Here is a 20,787-nt window from a genome sequence, read left to right as displayed (position 1 = left end):
TGTGTGATGTTTGCTTCTCACTGACTCCCTTTCTTCCTACAGTGGGTGGCCTTTCCTGACGTTGGTAGAAAGAGCAATGAGGTGTGCGTTCTGTTTTGGCCCTTCACATTTTAACAATAGCAAAGGGAACAGAAGCCGGCATGTTTATGGATTTTACAGGATTTTTTCTTTTTTTTTTCACCCCACAAGGCTCATGCCAAACTTGAGAAGCTGCAGTTCAGCTAGTGAGTTGGAAAAGCCAGCCTTCGTTCCCTTGAGTAGGAGTTGGCTTTGGGGATCAAGGGGTGTGAGAGAACTCCTTTCTCTCTTTACATTGCTTTCCTCTTCCCAGCATGATTTTGGGGGCGGGGCTGGGTGGGTGGGGTGGGAAGTAGGGAAATGTTATCTATGAATCTGGTTTACTTAGATTAAGTTCAACGGAACAGAATATTAATGTGGTCACAGTTAAGGCTCCCAAATAATTGGGCCAAATGTGTGTGTGTGTGTGTGTGTGTGTGTACATATACATACATATGCATACATACACAATTTGTGTGTGGAGGGTGGGGGACAAGTATATATTTGGTTCTGGATTTGAGGGTCCAGATTTCCTAACTTCTTAGGTTAGCTTTCCTATTGACGTGGAATTAGGGTGAAGTCACTTACCTCTGTTTGAAAATAAAATCTGTTGAGAAATGGGTTTAATGAGAATGAGCTGTTGGGCAACCTTGCTGCTCTATTTTGTCCCCATTCTGTTGGCTCCTGTATTTTCCCTTTCTTCAAAATTGCAGTCATTTTTAACTCAGTACCTTTGCTATAAATCCAGCACGCATACATGAGCTGCTTCAAGTTTTATTTGAATTACTTAAATACGTTATACTGAGGAAGTAACTCTGTCAGTTATATATAGCCTTGAGTCTCACAGATTCACTTTTTAGATTTTTCTCCTCCCCTTTGATTGCAAAATGAATGGGAATTTCATGCATTCTGTTGGGATTCTATTTTTAGTAGAATACAATGCATTCACTTTGCTGTGATAACCCCTGAAGCTAGAGATGGGTCCTAAATAAATAAAGGACTCTTGATTACAACTTTGGTTCTTCTCATACCCCCACCCCGGTATCAGCAGGTGCAGAATTGACTCCAGTTCAAATCACACTGTCATTTTATAAAGGGACCTCCAAATCTGTTTTAACTTGTTGGTTATAATTATATGCAGGCAGCCTGTGGTATTTGTAAAAAAAAAATTTGTAAAGAAAAAAAGGCAAATTAGCATTCAATGTTTGAATGAATGGTTTTTGTAGTGCCTTTGACCTCGAGATACGATGCTTTTCAGAGATCAGCTTGATCAGCTTGTTGACTCGGGTGTAAGGTTTTCAAAGGATTATCCCATGAAACAAATTGGGAATAGGGTTTCTCAGGAGGTGTGTGAAAAGAAAACAAAAATTAAATCTGCGCACTCCGCGTCTCACCTTAATTTTTTCAAGTGTGACGAACAGTGTCAATATTTAAGGTACGCAGCCACGGTAGGGTGAAAAAGTTCATGTCAAACTAATCTACCAAATAAAGAGCAATGTAACGTGGCTCTACTTCGAAGCAGAAATGGACTTAAGGGAAAATCGTGAGCACATGTAAGGATGCTGCCGCCTCTGACTCTGACGTGTTGAACGCTCTCTGCCACGGAGGCCCCTCTAAGTGCCACGTCTTAAAGGCTGAGTGAGTACACACACCGTAAATACCGTTTAATGTCATCTCGCCCCTACCCCGAACGAGAGAGGAGAGTTTCTACGAAGTCACTGCTCTGGCGTCTTTAGCGTGAGCTAGGCTGCTCCTCGGGAGAGAGCGGTTTTGTTTAAACAAGGGCAGACTGAGGCTACCTGTACGCCCCAACTTCATGCGGGGGTTGAAGTACCGTTCTAGAGTAGTTCGGTGCTATTTGTTACAAGCCAGAGCTTTTGAAAGGGGTGGAATGTCAGGATCGACAAGTTAGGTCTCGGTAGGGGAGGGTGCCGGAAACACCCAGGTGTGTCGACGCCCCCCCCCCACCCGCTTCATTCATTCGCTTGATTGACCATACTGTATGCTGAAGGAACTTTGTTTTATTTAACAGTTTTACATTCTTGTTAAAACGTTAAAAAAAGAACAGAGCATTAACACTTATGACAAGAAAGAAGGTCCTCTCCAACAAGATCTACTCCTCTTGTTCCTCTCGCAGAGTGTTGTAATTTTGCTTTCACCATGTTTATTTCAAGGGGGAAAGTGAGTAGCTGTGAGATTCCAATAAGTTAATACTAAAAGTTCATAGTGAGCTAAAATATAATTATACCTTGACTACAAAATTTTAAGGTTATTTTTATTTACAAGTTTTGAAAAATGTACATTTTTTTACATGGGTTACTTGTGCAAAGTTTGATTTAGAAGAGTGACAAATGCACAAAAGGTGACGATGGAACATTAGACGAAACATGTACAAGCCTTGTCCCACGCTGCTGCTGAAACGTACTGTCTATCTAAAGTATAAATATCCACAGAAAGAACGTTAAGGTTCTTATAATACTGAAAGGGAAGAAGAAACTAAAAGCATGCAGCATGAACTCAGGAGTCGAGTGGAAAAACAGTTTGCCACAGACAGGCTCCCTTCCTTGGGCTAATTAAAACTCTAAAAAATGATGGGGGATTAGAAGTCTATCTAGGGTAGCACTTCTCCTTTAAAAAGATTAAAGGATCTCCAACGTTCCCTAGCTTCAAACTAATGATTGTTTCCATTCCTCTGCTCCCACACCTCTTCAAAAAGCAAAAACCCAGAAGACGACCTCGGTCTTCTGAAACTTAGCATGGGTGAGCCCGGCGAGCATCCCGCAAGGAGAGGACGTGTCAGTTACGGGCGACTGCTGCGCGCCTGTGGCGGAGCCCTTTCACTGACCGTTCCCTTCCTACCGGTAAAGACCATCTTGTAATTCGTACTGGTTGGACCTTACCATCCTAGCGTTTTGGGCTTCCACTGCTCTTTCAAAATGGGTGTTTACATGGATCTGTTCCCCCGTTTTCCATAGGCCATATTGCAAACATTCACGTCTAAATCCAACACGAGTGAAGGGCCGGCCAGGATGAAACACTTCAGCAGTCATTTTGTTAAAAATAACATCCTGGTCATCGAGCTGTGCGCAAGCACCACTTGTGTAACGGTTCACTTTAAAAGCTCAGTGTAAAGCACGGTAGCACAATCCTGCCCTAAAACTGGACATGAGACACAACAGAAAAGGAGTTGAGCATTAGTCAATTTTGCACGTAACCCAGGTACAGTACATTTGATCTCCTAGAGGGTGTTTTCTGATGTTCAAGGAGAGGGGAGAAGGGGTAGGAAAAGCTTGGCGAGGGAAGATGGAAACAGCACAACAGCTATTTTGCTTTTAATAAAGTAAATGTAATGACACTGAAGAATAGGGAGGTGACAAACACATCAATATAGATTTTTCTCTTGACCGGCCTCTTCTTTCACTGCACCCGGGTCAACAATCACGCCAGCTCTGTTCTACTATCGCAGAGACACGTTTTTCATATTCCCGCTTGTTCTCCTGGTACAGCTGAGCAGCCTGGCTGTTTGCTGGACTATTGGGATTGGGTTCATCCAATAGAGACTATAGAAACAATTTGTAACAGGTCAGTCCCTCGATGCAAAGAAGTATATATTCCAAACAATCCGCTGAACTGTCCTAAGTAACGACTACATTCGCTCTCTTAGCATCCTAACCTAGAGTACCATCAATCCGCTGCTCGCTAGGCGAATACGGGAGGGAGGGATTTCGGGGCGCTTGGGTCTTAATGACCCGCCCTTTGCCTTAAGGTAGGACTGTCAAAAACAATTCAAGTGCTAATATACACACAGCAAAGGCCATAGGTGGTCACATTAAAGAACAATCACCTGTATGGATGTTAAAATGGAAGACACGTCATAGGTTGGACTCCAACGGTTCTGAAGTATGTCCAGACATATACTACCATCTGCATAGACTGAGAGCACAGAAGTGGTGCGTTAAACACAATAAAACCCGTTAATATCGGAACATAGTCAAGACAAGTATAGTCAAGAATACTTTGCTTGTGACGTTTAAAAAGCCTCCTAAACTGCTTCTCACTTAGCTTCCTAAAAAGAGTCCTCATCACTGCTAGTGAAATAATCCGAGAATGTCAAATAGAATTGGTATAAAACTAGAAGCTACTTTGTGTGCTCTTTCTTCTGAAAAGACTGCCGTATTATCCAGGATATCACACACGTTTTTCCAGCAGGGTCCCTAGGCATCCCGATTTGTGGGAAATTTATTCCACTAAACGTGTAAACTCGGTCTCTTATCTGAAATAACAACAGATAGCGCAGAGTTCGCAAAGTCTCATTTTTGACATGAAGATAAGAATATCTGATATCCTGGAAAATACTTTACTAACCTGAATAAAAAGCAAGCTGTTCTGAGGCTTACTACGAGGAGAGAAAGGGGGAAAAAAAAAAAAAAAAAAGGCAGAAGGTAAGTTAGGGATCACCTGTGCTGCTTTTCCGATACACTGTAGCCCCTCAGCCACAGAATCGAATACTCACTGGCTCTGGAGTGGGGCCAAGGCATCTGTATTTTTGCAAACGTTCCACGGTAATTTTGATCTGCGTCTAAATTTGAAAACTGTTGTTCTAAACAAATAAACTGTTCTAACGTGAAAATAGCCACGCCACAAGACTACCCCAAGCCCAGCCTGACATTAAAAGGAAACATCAAGAGCATCCTTATTTTTGTGCAATAAGTGAATGATAAAGATCATCAGCACCAGGCGGCTTGCAGGCTCCAAGCAAAGGCAAAGTGCCTTCACTGCTTCAGTTCTGTGACTAGAGATCAAGACAGCAACAGACCCTCACGGACGAGTTCAGTTTTCAGGAAACAGCAAGATGCCTAAACAAATGCCCAGGTACCATAGACCCATAAGTAGGAAACGTGAGACACCTCCATAATTAACAGTGTACCCGTTTAAAATGTTGCATTAAGAGTGCTACTTGCCATTTGGATGGAACATCTTAGAGACAAATCTAACCGTAGGTGGCTTATTTGGATACTCTTCAGTGAATTCTATTGTAAGCTTGAATGTTCCTGTAGTTGGAAAAGAAAGGTTTAAGAAACAGATTTATCACTTTGTTCAGTAGCACTTTCTTTTAACGCTACGTGGCATTTTTTTTCCAGTATTAAATGAAATAATGCAAAGGTATATTGCAGAGAGGAAAGAGAGGCCAGGTAGGGGGGAAGGCAAGATCTCCAGAAACTGCTCTAAAAATAGATAGGGTAGGAACCACCGCCCAAAGGGGATTTTGTTTTGTTTTGTTTTGCCATCATTCTCCCCCGAACTTAAACACAGCCATCTTAAACGCAAAATTATGGCCTGCAGGATAACTTTAGCCACTGTACATTTTGAAGACATCCTCAAAATGACCAGAAACAAGAGCCAAAATTTGGCCTTCTTCCCTTAGATGGCTGAAAGGCCTCAAAGGCCTGTTTTAACCAGCCTCCATCTTGAACTCTCCGGTGATTTGGAAATGGACTAGAAAAGAACGGAGTACAGAGGTTCCAGAATCCATGCTAGAAATACAAATCGATAACCAAATTATTTTTTAACATGGAAGGGAATAAGTATACAAGTGTTCACTGGCTCCTTTTCGTATAATAGCAACACTATAATGAAAACATAATTGAACGCAAGCCAGGAAAAACTTCACAATCTCTCTCAAAAGTCCTTAAGTATGACTCACGAGGTACTTCACTATAAAATCAACTCAATTATTCACACTAATAGAGGGAATTAATGGCAGAAATAATTAAAAAATCACATTAGATTGCATCCACGTCTCCGGCAAATTTACCTTTCTAATGATGTTTGTTTAGGCCACTAGTGAAATGAATTTATTTCCCTTGAATACGCGTCAACGAAGGTAGCAGGAGGCCCTAAAGTATACTATAGACTTATTTATAGGGAATGAACAAACTGGATCTCATTCAAGAATCATAGGATGTTGTGATTGGGGGAGACTATTTCCTCCAAAACAGTTTTTAAATTGGGTTTAATAAATTCAAGGAAACAATTGGGCGATTGTTTTTTCCTGACTGAAATCTCTTCAGGTTATCTTAAGGAATCAGTTACTGTCTGGCCTAAGGTGATGGATGTTCTACTGTATTACTCTGGTCCATTGAATACATTTATTCTGATACCACAGACCACCCTTCACGTGGAGTATACTCTGTTAACGGTTCCTTTAGAGTTGGCAATTTATTTCCTCCCTCCGTGAATAGGTGTATCCACCACTTAAGAAAAAAAAAAAAAAAAAAAAAAAGACTACATTCTGTTGCTAGATCTGTTACATGTAACAATACCAAAGTTTGTTCTCTAGCAGCACACTGCTAGGAAACAATTTGGTAACAAAGCTGCCCTTAGTATAAACATGTCTCCGGAAGTTTCAGAATAATTTAAAATGTAACATAGACCTATTCCCCCAAACTACTGTTACTCCCTAAGCTGTGTGCAAAGCCAGATCTGAAGATACTATGCATTATAATTAAGAGCAAAAAGTAAAATGTGTTGGAATGGACAAACATGCTATACTCCATCCGAACCTACTTTACTTTATTAACCTACCACCTGGTCATAAATCTTCCTATTTTTGAGGGAAAAAAATAGCGGTTCTTCCTTGTCAGTACTACTGATATTAAAATACGCAGGAGAAAGTGGGAATGAGTGTTAGTCCAAAACTTTGAGCTTCCTTAGGTATCTCAAGTATAAACACATTGGCTCGATGTTGAAATCTGATTATAGGTAAGAAGAGATTTATCATCAAGGAATTGCTCTAAAATTGGGTGGATTTAATAGCACGCAGAGCTCCCAGGTACTTTAGATTCAAGAGGATAGCCTAAAAGTGGTAAAGCAACGCATAAGGCGGGCGTGCGTGGAAACAGTAGAGCATAGTGGGGAAAACAGCATCTTTGCACCAAGACGGGGGCTCAGTTCCTTGCTTTGCTACTTACTAGTTGGGAAAGCCACTCAACTCGACTAAACCTCAATTTCCTCATCTGTAAAATGGGATCAAGAACAGTAACCAGCAGACAACATTGTTGGGAGGTTTAAAGGAGGGGAAAATACGCACAGTAACACGAAGTAAGTGCTCCATACATACCGTAGCTATAAAAATTGCAAACGCTCAACTGAAGGAGGCAAGAACCAAAAATCCAAACTTCACCATCAGTAAGAAATATACAAGTAATGAATTCAAATCCTAAACAGTACTTACTTTCTGACCTACACCAAACGCTCACAGCTGAATTCAAGGTGAGTATGTATGTTGGTGGCTCTCAAACTTTCTCAAAAGGTCCTTGACTTGAATGTTCTGCCTAATGCTCGCCCAGAAGTTCAACAAGGTGGTTACCTAGCTAGCTACCAAAGAAGTTAATCAAGTCTTTTAAAACAGCCCGTTTAGGATCTTGAGTAGTGAAGCCACCTGCTTACGTGTACTTGAATACAAATTAGGACTTACCCCCAAATCTGATACTTTTAGCCACATTAAACAATCAGAATCTCTTTAATACAACCCTCAATGCCATTTCGGAGAGCCGAAACAAACGTTAAGGAAATTTAAAATCTTAGAACATTATGCAATTGAGACTAGTGCTCTTATCCTCTGGATATTTAGATTAGGCTTTAAATTAACTGAAAACTTAAGCCTCACCACTGTACACAATCGGTACTGATTGTGTTCATCTTCCTGAGGAGGACAAAACGTTGTACGGAAAGTATCAGTTAATCCGTCTATACGTAGGGGCTGGGAAATTATATGTATGAAATGGCTGGTGTATGGCAATAAGGAGTGATATCGTTAAACTAGAGAGTGTATGTTGTGCTAAAGACATTTACAAACTCAGATTTTTGGAAATACCATGTTGGCCAAAGGAAACACCTCGGCAGGTGTTTTCTGCCATTTGGCCACCAGTTTGTGACCCCGGAGGAGAAAACAAAGTACATGCTTCTGTTTCGTTTTGTTTTGAACTGGAAATTCTGATTTTTAACATAATACCTCTTCATCATAGGATGTATTTACCTTAAGAACACCCTCGGTGAATTTTAAGGGATTCATTTTTAAAAGACTTACATCCAAATTCTTAAGAATACACCTATTGTGAAAAGCAAATACTAGTATCTTACTGTGTCTATTAATAATTTTTAGATGATGCAAAGGAGAATACTTTTTTCCATAGTCTTTGAATTCAGCATACATACTACGATATTCTGATGAGGAAGCATTGCCCCCCCCCCCCCCAGTGTTTTGTTTGGTAGCAAGGTAAGTTCTTGGGAACATCTTCCTCTTACTTTAAGTGTGTGAAGTTAAATCAAAATACCTTGAAGGGTTCCTTTTCTTAAGTCTTCATCTCTTCAAGTAGGGCCTGGCTGTTTCAGAAATTTCCACCACAAAGCGTTTACAAGGAAGCAGCAAAAGTAGTTTTGGAGCTGTTGATTTATATACTACATCGGAAACCTCACAACCAATTATGACACTTGTCCTTAATCAGTCTTTTCTAGTAAATTCCCTCATTGCAAACAAAGCGTATTAAAATATGGTCAAAATATGTTTTGTCCCCACAGTCAGTGTTCTAGACACCCGAGGAAGCATCCACGGATAGCAGACTGCTCGAAAGAATGAATCAGAGGAGGGTATTGTTATTTAGCTGGAGTAATTCCTTTCCGTAATGCCAGTATGGATAGGCACATCATCAAAAATAGAACAAGTGATATCAACGGGCAAGATTCAGGTAGATAATGGATTCCTTAAGTACCTTCTCATTTCATACCACTTAAAACAAGTGAAGCACCCTTGAAATATTTAAGTAGCCAGTCCTCCGGCAAAGTGATGTACTATTAATAAAGCTGTGCCCAGCATGAAGCTGTCGGAGGAAAATCGGGGGGGGGGGGGTGGGGAGAAAGCCGATGAAAACAAAGTCTGCTGGAGCTAAAGCAAAGACACAGTTAATCTGCACACAGTGCCCAGGTACAAAGAACTAGCCCCTGTCTAGTAGAGGAAAATGAAGTCTAGCTAGCTCTTGCTACGTATGGATGTGCTCAAATGATCTACTGCACCCAAGGAGCGTGCCTTCAGAATCACTCACTCTTGCTGTCATTTCTTTTCCTTGCGACACTGAGGAGCAGTGATATTTACACTCAGGGGGTGGAGGAAGTATTCAGGCGACTGTCCACAGTCTCCTCGGGAAACCTGAGTATTTCGGGCGAAGTACAAAACTGGCCAATGTTGCCCCATCTCACAACGTCTTGTAGGCTGGTAGCATCAAAAGGCAATCCAGCTCAGTAACAGAAGTATATACTTAGTAGTTTGCAGTAATATTTTTGTTCCTACTTTCAAACGGGGTTATGTGCATGCACGTGTGCACGTGTGTGTGTGTGTGTGTGTGTGGCAACTGCTAAATGAGTAGAGATGGTCATTGCAAAAAATAACAAAGGTTCTTCTGTTTTGTGAATACCTCAAGTATTAAAGATGTCGCTCGGTAGTTCAAATACTTTTAATCATGTGTTAAATGTTTTAAGCTTTCAGAAAACAACCACACATACATACACGCACACAACTGGATGCACATAAAACTCTTATCGGTGTCAATTTCCCGGTTGTGATATTGTAGGATAGTCATTCAAGATGTTACCAGAGGGGTGGAGGAATGGGTGAAGGGTAGACAAGGTCTCTCTGGAGTATTATTATTAATTACAACTGCACATGAATCTATAATTATCTCAAAAGAGAAAAAAAAATTTTTTTTAAATCCTTAAAAAGCAACTCAAGTGTTTTTAAAAGTCAAACCTGAATCCATGAAAACTCACGTACCTATAGGTACACATGGTGCCTTCAAGTAGGCTGGACATTGAGGATACCCTCAATTGTGAAGCTGCTTGGAGACCTACTCACCGTAAAGTCTTGATAAAAGCACACTGAAAACTCATTTTAAAACGAGAAACAATGTTATACTCAAACTGGCCATGAAAGACCACGGTAGACACCCAACAGTTCTGGGCAAGGGATTCTTGCACCCCTCCAACATCCGGCCAACACGAATTAAGCACCTGCTGAACACAGTTCCTGCCCTTGCGGTAGAATTCTGAACTAGGCGGTCCCTGGGGTCTCTGAGTCTATCAGCAAGTCGCTGGGTTGATACTAACTCAGTATCTTGGGAGGGAGCTGAATTTAACAGGATCACAGCCCAGACCTCAAAAATCCTTAACATCGGTGCTATGAAGCTCCTTTCAAAAAGCGGCTGCCTTACCCAGATTTTTTTTTTTTTTTTTTTTTTTTAAAGAAACAAGCAAGGAAAAAGGTGCAGTTCTAGTCAAGCGGACAATGGTCAGAACCACCGGCCACTTATTGGATTCCAGTCAAGCCTTTAGCAGGCAGAGGCTAGGGAGAAGCGGGTTCCTAAGTAGGAGGCACTTCAGGATGACCGGGACCCCTTTCCCCCAGAGACGACCAGGCTCCTGAAAGGTGGGTAAAGAAACTCTCTTACCATCCTCAAACGGGGTCCCTTCGGGCCTGCAACACAGAGAAAAACAGTCAGTTCCCGCTTAAGGGGCTCCCTTCTCCCTTAAGAGGCTCATCTGAAGAGATGGCTATTCCAAGCTCTGCCAAGTAAACCTCTGGTAAACCGCTGCTTCCTGGGTCAGAAAAGCCAGTCCAGATCCATGTTTCGGGCTCCGAAGCCCGGCGCAGGCCGCCGCGCCTGACCGCCACCACTCCCCGCTCCGCCCCCCTCAGAACCCCAAACGGTTCCCCTGGCAGCGGGAACGGAGCTAATCGAGGCACAGGCTCCGGGGAGGCGCCTAGGCCCAGCCGGACCCGAACATTTTCCCTCTCCCCTTCCGCCCTCGCGAGGGGGGCCGGTCCCCGAGGGCAGGCTGGGCCGGCCCGCGTCCCCCGCCTCTCGCCACCATCCGGAACGCAGACTCACCCGAAAATGACCGCGTTCCAAACCATTATGTTGTTCTCGGACGGAGCCCCGCTGACTCCAGCCGGAGGATCCTCCTGCAACCTTCAGGGAAACAGACAGGGGCTCCGCAATCCGGCCCCCGCGTCCGCTCCGGGCTGCCCCCTACCGCAGCCAGCCCGCCTCGGGACCCGCCCTGTGCCCCGCCTGGCAGCCCCCGGCCTCGGCGCTCCCTGTGCTTTACCTCTTGAAGTCCCGCATGAGGCGCCGCCGAGCCGGGGTGGACATATCTTTAGCGGGGTCAGGGGTGGGGCATACACCGACGTCTCGGGTCCCGGCGGAGGCTGAAGAGGCCGACGAGGCCGAAGGAGCCGAAGCGGCCGCCGAGGAAGCGCCCAGAGGAACGGCACTGCCCCTCCGAAGTCGAGGGTCGGTCTGGCGCCGGCTAAGCACCACCCCAGAGTAGACGGGGGCTGAACCAACCTGGAAGGAGAGGGGGGGGGTGTGGAACGCCGAACGCCGGACAGGCCGTACCAACACCGGGCGGGGAGGGGGGTGGCAAGGAAAGTTGCTTAGGTCATTAAACCCCAGCGGGAGGCGGGGAGCGCCCTGCTCGGCTCGTGCCGGGGTGAGAGGCAGGCTACGGGCCGCGCGCAAGCCCGTAATTCACTAGGAATTCGTGGTGCAGTGGGGTCCGTCTCCACCTGCCCGGGCTGAAACGAACCCCGGGAAGCTTTTTTTCTGTCCCCCCCCCCTTTTCTTTCTTTCTTTTTCTTTCTTTCTTTCTTTCTTTCTTTCTTTCTTTCTTTCTCTCTCTCTCTTTTTTTTTTAAGAGATCACTTCTTACAGTACTGTACGCCCTGTGGCTGCCGGGCAGGTAGCGAGAAGGGTGGAAGTCCCTAAGTAGAGAGGAGACAGAGTGGACGGAGGCAAATCTAGTTCTCGAAAAGCGGGAAATCTAGGGTGTAGACCCCCTGTGCACACGGGAGAAGGCGGGGGGGGGGGGGGGGGGGAGGAGGCTGTGTGACTGGTTAAAACTACTGCAAAGGAAAAGGATAAACCGGCCCCGACTAGGAAAGGGAGCTGTGGGTCCCTTGTCTATGAGACGAATGTGCGGCATTCCGGTCCCAATGTTTAGGCCCGTGATCACCCCCAAAGCAGAATAAAATGGTGGCGTGTGTCCTGGGGGAGGGAATGAGAGCTTAAGGCAAGCAGAATGAGGTTTTAGCTCTGGGCACTCACAATTTGGCTCTGGAACCACATTTCCCCTTGGCACGTCAACAAGCCAAGCGGCTACTATATATTCAGAAGAGTCCAAGGTATGAGAATATCCGACTGCGGAGAATTGGAAGGGCAGAGAGTCTGAAGTAAAAGTAACGGTAAGACGCACGTGAAAAAGCTGCAGGTTGCAGAGAAGAGTCACAGGTTAGTATGTGGAACCTGCAAAAGCAATAACAGTTTTAAAGAATAATTTGTTAACGTCAACCCAAAGTAACTTACAAGGTCGGCAGAACACTCATTTACGAATTTGTGAAAATATGAGAAAGGTAAGTTTGGGTTCAATCATAGACAGCTTCGAACGCCAACCTAATGGGTTCTTTGGAAGGTGGCTGAACATAATTAGAACCGAGCTAGCCAGAGACTGGTCCCAGGAGAGCAGCTAAGAGACATTGGAAGTAGTCGAGGTGAGAAATACAGAACTAGGCAGTGACAACAAAAATGGAGAGGAGGGGATGACTGGAGAGGACTTGGCAACAGATTGAACCTGGAGGCAAGAGAGAGGAAGGAGTCAACAATGGTTGGAGTTTTAAGCCCCAAGATAACTGGGGGTTTGAAGGTGCCATGAACAGAATTGGGGAACAGAGTGGGGAGGGGCAGTTTGGGGAGAGAAAGTTTGGGGACTTCTTGAGTTCATGGGACTGGTGAGACATCGAGCCATGATATCCATAAGATGTCAGATGTGCAGAAATTTGTTACTAAGGTGGGAGGCGGGGGATGCTTGGGAATGCTAGTGATTCTAGCTGCTGCAGTCCCGGACAAGGATTTATATCTCCCACCGACTCCAACACATCAGGAGTTAACGCAAGTGTCCCTAAAAGCATTGCACAGTGAGTGTGGTGGGAAGTAGGTACAAAAAATAACTTGAAAATTTCCTCTCGTATAGTAGCTTGCAGTCTAATACACGCATATGTAATCTACAAAAGCGAGTGCGTTAGTTTTCTATTGCTACTCAACAAATTCTCCCAAGCTGTTGGCCAAGTTCAGTTCCTTGGGGCTGTAGGACTGAGGCCCCCATTTGCTCACGGGCTGCCAGCCACCCACCATTTTCAGCTCCTAGAGGTCACCCATATCCCTTGCCACATGGCCTACTCCATTTTCAAGCGAGCAACAGACAACTTGTCTCCCATTAAATCCCTCTCAAGCTCTGACTCTTTCTTCAGGAAGAGCCCCGTTCACATTCTGGGCTTATCTAATTGGGTCAGGCCCACCATGGGGGAATCTCCTTATCTTAATATCATCTGATTTGGGACCTTAACTGCAACAGCTGCAAAATGCCCTTACAGCAGAACCTAGATTAGTGTTTGAATAACTGGAAGAAGGTAGGTGTACATCAGTGGCCAGGAATCTTCGAATTCTGCCTGCCAGAGCGGCCACAAGATACACAGCAGAAGCATGTGAATCTATCAATGCTGAGGGGCCACCCGGGGTGGGGTGGGGGGTGGGGGGAGTCCTCAGTCTGGTGGGGTTAGAATGAGCTTCCTGGAATGGGTCAGTTTCAATTTTCTTTCAAAACAAGCAACAGCACGGCTTGGAGAGGAGTCAAGCACTTTCTATGAGAACAACAGCAGAAAAAAAGACACGGGGCTCAACCATGTTCTGGGGATATTGGGCAGGTTAGCAGGGCTAATGGGGGATGCCGAGACGTCTGCCTGGAAAAGTGGGGGTGACAGAGTTGATTAAATGCCCTCAAATGCAAGGATGAGGGCTTTAGGCTTGATAGGCAGCTTTGACAGGTTTTAGAGGTATAGCTTTCATAGGTGCTGAGAAGCTGCTATCATGTACTGGAGAGCAGGAAGGAGACTGGGAAGCTCCTGCCGCTGGAAGTCAATGTCTGAAATTCACTGAAGGCCAGAGATGTATCTGACTTTGTTGGAGGCCTGTTTATTTTCTGAAACTCCTTTGCTCTAGCTGATGAGTAGCTCTTTGACTACCTAATCAAGAAAACTCAGGGACATGAACCAAAGCAGTTTGGGAGCCCCGTGGCAGCAGGGTACGGGGAGAGCACGCCCTGACTGCACTGTGGAATTGCATTGCAGAAATACTGTGCCCTCGCGTTCCTCATCAGGAGCATAGCAATCAGCAACACAGAAGATTGCTCTCTAGCACAGATGATTATCAGGGTAGAACATACTAGCTATAGCATAGTTGGCCAAGCATTCCTTCCATCCCCTTTTCACCTTGACATCTTGAAGAAATAACCCTCTTCACAGCCAAGCATCACTCCCCTCCCCAAAAGCAGGGGTCAAGAAATAGAAGTCTTCTTCAGTGCAAAGAAAAGCATGTTAGCAATGCAGCTGCAGGAAAGATAAAAAGTTCCAAACCATCCATAGGCAACGATCTGAGAATTTTCCTGAAAGGGAGGACTGTGAAATATGGGAATATATAACTAGGGAAATTGTGGAATTGCATTCATGAAGCCTTCAAAATGCAGACTGGATTGTGATTTTCCTGAACTATTTTGGGTTGGAGAGAGAGACTGAATACACTATCATTTCCTGCCTTATGAGGCTCTGAGTTTGTACTCCTGTTAGCCAGTGAAGGCAAGGAATTTTATTTTCTTATAGTTCCCACTTCTATTGCTAAAATTTAGTACAAACAGGGGCACCTGGGTGGCTCAGTCAGTTAAGCGTCCGACTTCGGCTCAGGTCATGATCTCACGGTTCATGAGTTCGAGCCCCACATCAGGCTCATTCCTGTTAGCATAGAGCCCACTTCAGATCTTCTGTCTCTCTCTCTCTCTCTCTCTCTGCTCCTTCCCTGCTTGTGCTCTCTCTCTCTCTCTCTCTCAAAAATAAATACATCTTCAAAAAATATTTTAAAAATATTTTTAAAAAGTCCATCTTGACTCCAATAACCTCAGAAGACAAGTCAAGAGAATTGCTTATAGGAAACAACAGTTGTCACAGTGAGTGCTCTTGGCAGTAAAAGTAATAGTCCGCTGTCCGTCGATAGCCTCTAGGACATAAGGAGAGAAAGAGAGAGGGAGAGAGAGGAGAGAGAGGTAGTGATGTTTAGAGAAGTGAGGAAATTAGGGCCATGAACATAAAATTTCACTACCTGCTAAGTTGCAGAATCAAAAATAAAGGCGTGGCTTGCTGGGCTGAAGAATGCACCCCCCTCCCCAAGATGTTCTCGTCCTCATCTCTGGAATTTATAGATATATTACCTTATTATGGCACAAGGGACTTCGCAGATGTGGTTAAATTAAGAATCTTGAGATGGGGAGATGATCCAGGATAAACCCAGTGGGCCTGATGTAATCACATGAGTCCTTATAAGAGGGAAGAAAGTCTGAATTCAGAGAGAAGGCCACGTGACCTGGAAGCCGAGATTGGAGTGATACAGCCACGGGCCAAGGAGCCAAGGGATGGCGGTAGCTTCTAGAAGCCGGAAGAGGCAAAAATGGGTTTTCCCCTGGAGCTGCTAGGAGCCACCAGCCCTGCTGACCTCTTGACTTTAGACCAGTGAGGTTGATTTTGGGCTTCTGATCTCCAGAGCCAGAAGGTAATACGTTTATGTTGTCTTAAGCCATTAAGTTTGTGGTACTTCATTACAACAGCAATAGGAAACTAATATACATGGCTGCAATGTTGGGTGTAGGAATTCAATCCAACTGGCCACATCCACTGGCAAACCCCAACCAAATCCACCCTGCCATCTTTCTCCTAGGGCCTGCAAGCTAAAAGTGATTTTCTATATTTTTAAATGGCTGCAAGAATCAAAAGGAGGATATGTAATAATATTTCATGACACAGGATGCTACGAAATTCAAATGATCAATGTCCGTAAATAAAGTTTCGTTGGGACGCAGCCATGCTGTTTCATTCCTGTATTGTCTGTGGCTGCTTTTGTGCTCCAACAGCAGAGCTGAGTAGCTGTGACAGAGACTGTATGTGGCGCTGTCATCACACCGTTGCTGGGTGTACCACAAATTGCGGTAATGCAGCTGTAACTCGACAGCATTTTGAAGGCCACGTGTACCACCATATCAAGGCATTTTTTTTTTTTTTTAATTGCAAGTGCCTACCTCTCATGTCAAAAAAAGAAAAGTGGGTTTGGAATGTCATGCTTTGTTTTTGGTTTTTTTTTTTTTTTAATTTTTTTTCAACGTTTATTTATTTTTGGGACAGAGAGAGACAGAGCATGAACGGGGGAGGGGCAGCGAGAGAGGGAGACACAGAATCGGAAACAGGCTCCAGGCTCTGAGCCATCAGCCCAGAGCCCGACGCGGGGCTCGAACTCACGGACCGCGAGATCGTGACCTGGCCGAAGTCGGACGCTTAACCGACTGCGCCACCCAGGCGCCCCTGGAATGTCATGCTTTGTAAGGCACAGGGAAATGGAGATTACTTGGTTATCACATTTGATGTCAGAGCACTGTGCTTATTCCACATGACACCGTAGCATTGCTGAAACAATCCGCTAGGCGACGACATTACCAAAAGAAGTGCTCAGGGCAATGTTCCCAACTCCCAGGAAAGCAACGGTTAGAAAAATTCGAAAGGTTAAAATGGGATATCTCATCATAGCAGAATTCTTCACAAAAACGAAAATGAGGCTGCAACCACAGTAATTTTTCTGAGTGGCTCATTTGTTAGCCAAGCTAGGAAAGCTGTTTACTGATGATGAGTTAATTAAATCGCGTTTGATTGCAGAAGCCAAGGAAATAGGCCCAGGGAAACTTTGCAACGACTGTTAGCCTTCCCAGCAAGAATACTGGCTTAAAGAGTTGAGGACATTGGAAGCAACACCAACAGTCATTTAAAAAACAGGGCGGGGCGCCTGGGTGGCTCAGTCGGTTAAGCGCCGACTTCGGCTCAGGTCCCGATCTCGCGGTTGGTGAGTTCGAGCCCCACATTGGGCTCTGTGCTGACAGCTCCGAGCCTGGAGCCTGCTTCGGATTCTGTCTCTCTCTCTCTCTCTCTCTCTCTCTCTCTCTCTCTGCCCCTCCCCCACTCATGCTCCATCTCTCAAAAATAAACATTTAAAAATTAAAAAAAAATTAAAAAACAGGGCAATGAGGTGGCCATACTGTTCAGTTGCTGCATTTCACTCAAAGAGTTAATGCTGAGTTTAACGTGATGGCAGAATTGGCCTGTGTGGATAGTCTGTGTGGAATGACTCAGAGGAGAGTCAAGAGTTTTCAAAGAAGTCAAGAAAATACTAATTCGGTACAACCTGAAGTAGAATCTGCTAAGATGTGTTGCAAACACGTGCGGAGCAGAACAAGGCTTCGTTGGAGAAATGTACAAAGCCCAACCAACAGCAGTGGTAAAGTTTTTCTCCGTCAAAAAAACCCAGCCTTTTTTTTTTTTTTTTTTTTTTTTTGAGCTCGAGGCTGAGACCGAACGTTTTCTGAATGAAAAGAACCACCTGCAACCACTATTAAACACTGGATGTTTTTTTTTTTTTTATAAATTAGCTTTTGCTGTAGGCTTAATGTTACTTAATGCATTGAGACTAAAATTACAAGGCAACACCCTGCTTGTATGTGCAACTTGTATTTCAGTAAAGTCATTTCAATGACAACGAACATTGTTTGAATCACAAGTAACGCCTTTACTTTGATCTCTTCCTGCGCGGTCAAAAATGAAAACAAAAATCGGGATTTGAATTCCCTCACCAATTTGCAATGAATACATTTTCTGAGTCCAAATTTACAATTCCAGTGGTGTTTTTCGGAACTTGATGCAAAGTGCAACGGAAATTTCTATATTTAAAAATCAGTTTAACTGTGCATCTCGGGAGCTTCCACCTAAATTTCAGTTGGAAGTGATTGTTCCGTAATGTAATGCCGCACCAAAAAGGCAAATATCAAGAGAAGAATCCAATTGAATTCTATAAGTTCCTTCTAAAATATGAATATGTTCAGTTGAAATCAGATATTTGGTATCAGTATTTGGCAGTGTGTATCTGGGTTAAAATTTGTTTTCAAAGATGAAATACATAAAATCTCACTGCAGGTAAGTATTAACAGAGGGATATTGGCGACCGCTTTATTTCAGTAAGACTTTTATTAACAAGTGCTTTCAGTTTGTTGACTCTTGGAAAAAAGCTGTAAACTTTCATTACAAAATCAAAATGAGGTTCTGAAAACTCTCACCTTGACCAGGTGTATTGAGACTGCAAGAGATTTTGATGATAGAGAACACTCACTTTGAGCCCTAATTAAGTGAAATATTATCCCCTCTATAAAAGAATACTATTCTTCTCATTAGCAGACCTGTATCACAAAAAATTAATTACTTTTATATTTTGAATTTCATCAATAACACATTTGTGGAAATTTGTTTTCTCTCGCTATAGAAGTACCTGAACCAGAAGTACCTGGTTTTGCCTCTCGGCCCTCCAAAGGCTGAAATATTTATTTCAAAAGTTCACCCGGCCCTGCATTTGACTATGGCACACGAGGGGGTGAGATTATTTATAGGTGATCACTATACAACTAGTACATAGTGCACTGCCTGACACACAGCAGAGGATCAATAAATACCAAATAATATGAAATCATATGGATGACATTGGAGTAAGACCTAAGGAGCATACACTGTGATTCTCTAAGACTTGAATTGATTTTTTAAAATTTGTTTTTACATTGATTTATTTTTGAGAAACAGAGTGAGACAAAGCATGAGCAGGGGAGGGGCAGAGAGAGAGGGAGACACAGAATCGGAAGCAGGCTCCAGGCTCTGAGCTGTCAGCACAGAGCCTGATGTGGGGCTCGAACCCACGAACTGTGAGATCATGACCTGAGCCGAAAGTCGGACGCTCAACCGACTGCGCCACCCAGGCGCCCCTAGCAGATGCCTTTAAATTCCCTTGGTTTACACCTTGTGTGTTTTGAACTTCTTTCAGCCAGCCAAACTGTCAATTTTCTAGTCACATGCTCCTGCTGCCTTCACTAAGTTCTGTGTTAAAAATCCACTATTTTGGTGTTGTCACTTGGATTTTTGAAGTTATCCAATGTGAACTGCCTCAATGTCCTTATTCCGGATTGCTCCAGGCTCTCGTCCTCCACAAGAACATTCTGGGGCAGTTTCTGGGTTGGGGAAGGAAGGGTGGAAACTGTCCCCTTATGACCCTGGCAAACAGGATTATTAAGAGGCCTCTGTTTGTAAGTCATTTGCATGATTAGGGTCTAGTATCTAGAAGGTATAACAAACTCTTACAATTCAGCAATAAGATGACAACCCGTTTCAAAATGGGCAAAGCATTTGCATAGACATTTCTCCAAAGGAGATACATAAACGACCAACAAGTGTGTGAAAAGGTGCTCATCATTAACCACCAGGGAAAGGCGAGTCAAAACCACAAGGAGACGTCACTTCACACCCACCAGGATGGTCATGATCAAAAAGACAGACAAAAGTAATTATTGGTGAGGCTGTGAAGAAATCAGGCCCCCTCCCCTGTGTATTTGTAGTGGGGATGCAAAACGGTATGCACCGAAGAACACGAAAAACGTTCGTCCTCACAACAACTTGTATGCCGACGTTCATAGCAGCGTTAGTCGTTATATCCAAAAAGTGGGAACAACCCAACTGTTCATCGACGGCCGAGTAGATCAACAACATGCGGGATAGCCCCACAACAGGATATTCAGCCGTAAAAAAGAATGAAGCTCCTTTTTACTGATTCATTACTGCTGTTTACCCATTCACGCTACAACACGGGATGAACCTCGAAAACACGTTGCTGAGTGAAAAGAAGCCAGACATCAACAGCCACATGTTGTATGATTTCATTCATATGAAACGTTCAGAAGAGGCAAATCCACAGGGACAGAAATTAGACTAGTGGTTGCCGGGGGGGGGGGGGGGGGGGGGGGGGGGCGGCGCTGGGAAAAGGTGGGGAGTGACTGCTAACGATATGGGATTTCTTTGGGGGATGATGAAAATATTCTGGAATTCTGCAGGTTGCACAGCTTGGTGAATATACTAAAAACCACGGCATTATACACTTTTTAAGGGGTGAATGTTATACTACATGAATTATATCTCAACTTTAACGTTTATTTATTTTTGGGACAGAGAGAGACAGAGCATGAACGGGGGAGGGGCAGAGAGAGAGGGAGACACAGAATCGGAAACAGGCTCCAGGCTCTGAGCCGTCAGCCCAGAGCCCGATGAGGGGCTCGAACCCACGGACCGCGAGATCGTGACCTGGCTGAAGTCGGACGCTCAACCGACTGCGCCACCCAGGCGCCCCATCTCAACTTTAAAAAGATATCTCTACTTCATTAGGTTCTCATCCTGAATACAGCCATTAAAATCAAAACCATATTTAGATGCACACCTAAAATCTGTATGAAGCCGGTAATGTGCACATATAGTTCTTTGTTCTCTCTGGTTTCATATATCTGCATATACAGACGTGTATACCAATATACATGAATTAACTTCAGCAGTATCAGGACTGTCCCAAGCAAAGAAGTCCCAGCTAACTCAGGCCAAGGCAGAGGAGGTTCTGAGCGCTTCAGGGCGCCCCCCCCCCCCCCCCCCCGCATCCTGGTCGAATGGAACCACCCGGAAGT

General features: G+C 44.2%; 1 protein-coding gene across 1 annotated transcript; it reads right to left on the bottom strand.

The window, feature by feature from the left end:
• Window positions 1-2,060: 2,060 nt before the first annotated feature.
• Window positions 2,061-11,522, bottom strand: UBE2A (ubiquitin conjugating enzyme E2 A). The gene is made up of 6 exons (XM_045470769.1): window positions 11,218-11,522; window positions 10,998-11,078; window positions 10,557-10,582; window positions 5,019-5,108; window positions 3,902-3,990; window positions 2,061-3,617 (listed from the first exon to the last, which is right to left on the bottom strand). Exons 1-6 carry the CDS (start codon window positions 11,259-11,261, stop codon window positions 3,489-3,491), a joined length of 459 nt encoding a protein of 152 aa, XP_045326725.1. The 5' UTR covers window positions 11,262-11,522; the 3' UTR covers window positions 2,061-3,488.
• Between the last annotated feature and the right edge of the window lie 9,265 nt (window positions 11,523-20,787).

The sequence above is a fragment of the Leopardus geoffroyi genome, chromosome X, assembly GCF_018350155.1.
Source record: "Leopardus geoffroyi isolate Oge1 chromosome X, O.geoffroyi_Oge1_pat1.0, whole genome shotgun sequence".
NCBI classification, from domain to species: domain Eukaryota; kingdom Metazoa; phylum Chordata; class Mammalia; order Carnivora; family Felidae; genus Leopardus; species Leopardus geoffroyi.
The sequence above is the reverse complement of the archived record's forward strand: the minus strand, read 5'-3'. Positions and strand labels throughout refer to the sequence as shown.

Coding starts and splice junctions, on each gene's coding strand:
- UBE2A (XM_045470769.1), bottom strand. CDS start 11,261: ATGTCCACCCCGGCTCGGCGGCGCCTCATGCGGGACTTCAAGAG. Junction 3,991..5,018: donor TAAGATGTTCCATCCAAATG/GCAAGTAGCACT, acceptor CTGTGCTCTCAG/TCTATGCAGATGGTAGTATA. Junction 3,618..3,901: donor CCATTTTAACATCCATACAG/GTGATTGTTCTT, acceptor TTGTTTCTATAG/TCTCTATTGGATGAACCCAA.